This window comes from Oncorhynchus clarkii, chromosome 8 (genome assembly GCF_045791955.1).
Source record: "Oncorhynchus clarkii lewisi isolate Uvic-CL-2024 chromosome 8, UVic_Ocla_1.0, whole genome shotgun sequence".
NCBI lineage: Eukaryota > Metazoa > Chordata > Actinopteri > Salmoniformes > Salmonidae > Oncorhynchus > Oncorhynchus clarkii.
In genome coordinates, this window is record NC_092154.1 from 27,371,551 (window position 1) to 27,377,461 (window position 5,911).

Consider the following 5,911-nt stretch of genomic DNA (forward strand, 5'->3'; position numbering starts at 1 on the left):
CCAGTTTATATCAAGAGATTAATATGACTGATAGTTAACATTAATATTTGTGTAAACAACATGATCTACATATCTGACACAATATTACACAATTAAAGGTACTCTCTGTGACACATGTGAAGGGTATGATGTACACATTGGAGTTTGTCAAACAACACATGCATGTGGCTTTTAGTGAATCTTCAGGGTGTAAAATAACTGAAAAGCTTATCAAAATCCCTGTGCAAAGGGTGTTGCATCTTTAAAAACAGCCTTTGTCAGTTTGCAAGACTTCTTGTTGAATGTGCCTAGTGACCGATCTAAAATCAGCGTTCATTCTGCCAATATAACGTTAATCTATGGGGTGGGTGAAACTGACCTCAGATCAGCATATGGGACAACTTTATTCCCTTACTACATTTGCACACACTGTACATATATTTTTCTATTGTGTTATTGACTGTACGTTTGTTTATCCCATGTGTAACTCTGTGTTGTTTTTGTCGCACTGCTTTGCTTTACCTTGGCCAGGTCGCAGTTGTAAATTAGATTTTTTTTCTCAACTGGCCTACCTGGTTAAATAAAGGTGAACAAAATGTTTTAAAAAATAATTGCGCGTTGCGAGCGATGTACCCTGAAGCACCGATTACAGCGATTGGTGGAACGAGCTGCCACTCAAACTAACCATCCCCGCTGTTCCTTCGCAGGGGAAAACATTTTCGACGTCAGAACCTCTCAGTGGTGCGACGCACTGCCATCAAGCGAAACACGGGAAACATGTAACGCGCAAGTAGAAGCAATACACCATTTTATGTCATGGTATGTGAAGGTGTATAGGAATACGTCTTTCGTAGGTTAAATTTGATGCGTAAAAGAGCAGCAGAGATATTCGAAAAGACGCGAAACCTGCTGCGTATAAAAGTGGGAGGAAAATAAACTTTTGGAGGTGCTGAAATGTTTTTGATTCTAACAGAAGAGGCGATTTATGTTAGGGGTGGGGATACAACTTAAAGTGAAAGACGCTATTCTGTATCAATGCTAATTGACAGGCGCAACTTTAGGCGATGGCGACCCAGACGGAAGAGAAAGCGCACAGTGACCTAACGAATACGGGACAGTGAGCTAGGCCCACGGCTGTACAAGCCATTGAGACCCGCCCAACAATCGAATAATATCCCGGTGAACTTGGGGAAAGGGAAGAGATTGGACAGCTAGCTTTACGCAGCGCAACGAGCTGAACATATACCCCGACTTCACTACAAGCAACTGAGAAGTGGAACTACGTCTGCTGTGCGTAAATTGGAGACGACACGGCTTGTTATGATGAACAACGTTATCTAAAGGACGGCGATAGAGGTAAATACAGCCAGTTGATGTGGCCAAAGCACTCTGGCAAGCTACTCCTGCGGCAACACGGCTGCCTTATTTCACAGCAAAGCAAGAGACGGAGGGAGTGAACAATTTTGTCGTTTACATTTTCATATCTACCTTTTATCAGTATGGGCGAGAAAGTCGACTCGAGACGATCGACTCCAGTGGAGGGCTGTTTGGTCGACGGGGAGAGCAGCGACCTCAGCGTGCTGAACTGGGAACAAGTGCAGCGCCTGGACGCCATCCTGGCTGGGTCCATCCCCATCCACGGCCGCTGGAACTTCCCAACCCTGGAGATTAAACCGCGGGACATAGTCAAAGTGGTCCGGTGTCGAATGGAGGAGAAACGCATACATGTCCGGGAGGTCCGTCTGAACGGTTCCGCGGCCAGCCATGTTCTCCACGAGGACAGCGGTTTGGGATGGAAGGATCTGGACTTGATATTCTGTGCCGACATGAAAGGCGAACTAGAGTTTCAGACGGTGAAGGATATAGTTCTTGATGCTCTACTAGACTTCTTACCCGAAGGAGTGAACAAGGAGAAGATCACACCAGTGACCTTAAAGGTAATTTAACTTGTATTATAATTTGGCATGATCATTTCAGATTCATACTGCTGGTTATTACAGTGTATTACGTAACAGTTTAGATGCGCAAATGTTTGTATGAACATTGAATGCTGCGTATTTTTTGTATTTTATTTTACTTTTTTTAAAACTATGGCCTAGGAACAGTGGGTTAACTGCCTTGTTACGGGGCAGAACGTATCATGGCTGGCGTTACAATGCAACCAGTGAAAGTTATACTCCAGTATGAGAATGCAGTACATTCGTTTTACATCTTAATTTCCCCTCAATGAGCTTACTGCATGCAATAAGTTATGCATGCTACAGCAGCCTATAAATTACAGTTATGCCAATCCACATTGTATTAACATACATTTTTTGCAGTATGCCTGTGATGCATTCAGATTTCTGCCCTGGATTCTAAGCTGCATGGTGATAAGGCTGCAGATAGTAGAAACTGTGGTTTCCACTACAAAGAGGATTCAAACTAATCCAATTGGAACGAGATCCGCTCATTTACCCAGATACCTACTTACGCATGACCCGACACTAGAGCTGTCCAGCAGACCAAATAAGGGAGAAGATTACCGCTGTTCAATGCAAAACATATAGGGTGTTTCTCAATATGCATACTACCGTGCTCCACACTCTCATATTCCGAGGACATTCCCTTGAGTACGTTCTCGTGGGGACGAGAGTGTAGAGAATGCATAAAACAATACATTTGAGAAGCACTCACACTCCCCCTACGATATATCGTCAAAAATAATATCCCGATATGTAACTATATCAATGATTCCCCCCCCCCCCCATCACTAATAGATATGCTGTTAATACTATACTTAAGCAATAAGGCCCGAGGGGTTGTGGTGTCTGGCCAATATACCACTGCTAAGTGCCTGGATACAGCCCTTAGCAGCGGTATATTGGACTTTTTCCACCAATCCCCAAGGTGCCTTATTGCTATTATAAACTGTTTACCAATATAATTAGAAGAGTAAAAATAAATGTTTTGTCATACCCAAGTCTGATTTACAATGGTTTTCAGCCAATCAGCTTTCAGGTCTCAAACCAACCAATTCATAAAATAAAAAATATAATTAATGGATCTAATCTTTCATTTATTATTACAATTTACCATAGATATGTGTTCTTATAACTTTGTTATTGTGTTTTCAGGAGGCCTATGTGCAGAAGATGGTGAAGGTGTGTAATGACTCAGACCGCTGGAGCCTCATCTCCCTCTCCAACAACAGAGGCAAGAATGTGGAGTTAAAGTTTGTGGACTCTCTGCGTCGCCAGTTTGAGTTCAGTGTGGACTCCTTCCAGATTCGCCTGGATTCCCTTCTCCTCTTCTACGAGTGCTCCGAGCACCCCATGGCAGCCACCTTCCACCCCACCATCCTGGGAGAGAGCGTCTATGGTGATTTCTCCGCCGCCCTCGACCATCTACGCAAACGCCTCATCTGCACGCGGAGCCCTGAGGAGATTCGCGGTGGTGGTCTACTGAAATACTGCCATCTGCTGGTCCGGGGTTTCTGTGCGGCTTCCGGACCCGAAATGAAACTTCTGCAACGCTACATGTGCTCCAGGTTCTTCATAGACTTCCCAGAGGTGGGCGAGCAGAGGAGGAAGCTGGAATCCTACCTCCAGAACCACTTTGTGGGTCTCGAGGACAGGAAATACGACTATCTGGCCACTCTGCATGGAGTAGTGCGGGAGAGCACAGTGTGCCTGATGGGCCACGAGAGGAGACAGACACTGGGCCTCATCTCCTCCCTGGCCCTTCGGGTCCTTGCCGAGCAGAACGTTATCCCCAACACAGCCAATGTCACCTGCTACTACCAGCCGGCCCCTTACGTCGCAGACGGCAACTTCAGCAACTACTACGTGGCCCAGGTGCAGCACGTTTACCCGCATTACCCCCCCCAGCATTACCCCCCTCAGCATTACCCCCCTCAGCAGTACCCATCTCAGCAGTACCCATCTCAGCAGTACCCATCTCAGCAGTACCCATCTCAGCAGTACCCACCTCAGCAGTACCCACCTCAACAACACCCTCCGTCACAGTATCCCCTTCCACACCATCCACCTCCGCACCACCCCATGTACACTGCATGGATGCCCTGCAACTGAGTGTGTGTGGACACACATACACACAGTCACTCATGGAACGACAGGATTCTCATCCTAACGAATAGATAGATCACAGCATGATCATGGTTCCTCTCTGTATTCTGATAGAGAGATAAAGATAGGTGTAGTTTTGCTTTGGTTTCGAGCAGGATGGTTGGGAGAGAAGAGGCCACTTGGATGTGGTCAGACCCTGGAGAGAAGTCTTTCATACAGGGCAGAAAGCCAGCGGTGGAGGAGAGGAGGGTAAAAAGAGGCGAGCCAGAAGAATGCTGATCTAAGATGATGCTGAGGTTGAAGCCAGGAGGCCAGTTTGTCCATGGCTATTAGCCAGGTCTAGAAGCCAGGCACCTTGCTGAACAACCAAGCACCCCCACAGAGTGACAAGTATAGGAACATTTGGCTTAGGGCTAAATACTACCAGTGTTGATGCAGTGAAATAATGTACATAACCACCGTGATAGTGGTTATGTTTTTGCAAGCAGTGACTTGTATTTGAGACTCACGCTTGAATGTACATACACAGTATACTGCCTAACACTCATACATGTATACAAACACAGACACACTATTAAACATCTCACACCCCAGACATTGCATACATTTACATAGGCACACACTGAGTGTACGGTGAAAGAAAGTGATCACAGAGAATACAGGAAGTTGTGTACATGTCCTGATTGGTTGGCTAATAAGACAGAGCGTTGACATTTCTCTGACCAGTGAAAACAAGAAGTGTGAGAGTCTGACCGCAGACAATGCAAAAGAAGAACTGGACATAGTTTACAAACCAAAGATCTATCTTGTTGATACCCACCATTTGGCTGATCAAGGGGGAAAATATGCAATATGTATGTGAATATTTTGCTTTAAGTGCCTACATGTCAAAAAGGAAGAAATAGGTTGTTATATTTTGTCAATAAACCCAGGCCTGTTCATTTTAGACAAAGGACCATGGGCCTTTTAAGGGTGATAGTGTGTTACCTGTGTAAATGAATGTATTTTGGACCAGAAAGGGACACAATGTGGAATTGTTATTGAAGTAGAGGGACACGGTTGGGACCTTTGACTTGGTGTGTTTCATATCTCCCAACTCAAGAAAGTATAATTGGATGACGAGAGGGAGATGGGTTAGAGTGCAAAAGAAAGTAAGAGCGAGAAGGAGTTTACAAGGAGAGTATGTCAACAGAGCGTACTGTAGGTGTTTTTACCAGTAGAGAGAGGGTCCTGAAAGTGTATTTCGGGAAATATCTTTTAGAGTGTGTATGGGAAATGTGTTTTTTCACAAGGTGGAAATTGTCCTTTGCCATTTTCTTCTTTGTGACATTTCTAATGTTTTATTTGGGAGAGGTTTCCATGTGACGTGAGAAAGGGGGAGCGTAAGCATTTTCACCTGTGCAAAGTTTGCAACTGTAATTTTTAAGTAATTAAACATAAAATAAAGAACAAAGTAAAGATTAAGAGAAGGATAACAAAGTTAACATCTCAATAAAGGTATTTTTTAAAATGATATAAAGATGTTGGGTGAAAACTTTGAGCAGGTGAAAATATTGGGTTAAACTAACCCTATCAATGCAGACACCTCACATCATTCTATTAAACCTGTTCTTGGATATCTTATTTTTGTATCAATCTCTATTTTTGTACATGTTGTTCGGCTCATGCCATAGTTTCTTGATTGCCTCGTTCCAAGAGGCTGTACAGAGAGTGTTAATGCAAGTGTGTGTTTGCATGTGTGGGAGAGTGTTATTTCAATAAATTCTCTGGTTTTCCCCAAATCCTGATTGGAGAATTCCCGGAATCAGGAAGGAATAAGCTGGAAATCTCGAATCCTCCAACCAAGAGGTTTTGGCCCATGTCGA

General features: G+C 44.2%; 1 protein-coding gene across 2 annotated transcripts; it reads left to right on the plus strand.

The window, feature by feature from the left end:
- The first annotated feature begins 706 nt into the window (after positions 1-706).
- LOC139415214 (terminal nucleotidyltransferase 5A-like) lies at positions 707-5,669 on the plus strand. 2 transcript variants are annotated; one of them, XM_071163119.1, is made up of 3 exons: positions 707-1,335; positions 1,478-1,916; positions 3,096-5,669. In XM_071163119.1, the coding sequence occupies exons 2-3, from the start codon at positions 1,479-1,481 to the stop codon at positions 4,050-4,052; spliced, it is 1,395 nt and encodes a 464-aa protein (XP_071019220.1). In that variant the 5' UTR covers positions 707-1,335; position 1,478; the 3' UTR covers positions 4,053-5,669. The 2 variants fall into 2 exon arrangements, with proteins under 2 accessions (XP_071019220.1, XP_071019219.1); XM_071163118.1 differs by having other exon boundaries at positions 707-1,916.
- Positions 5,670-5,911: the final 242 nt, after the last annotated feature.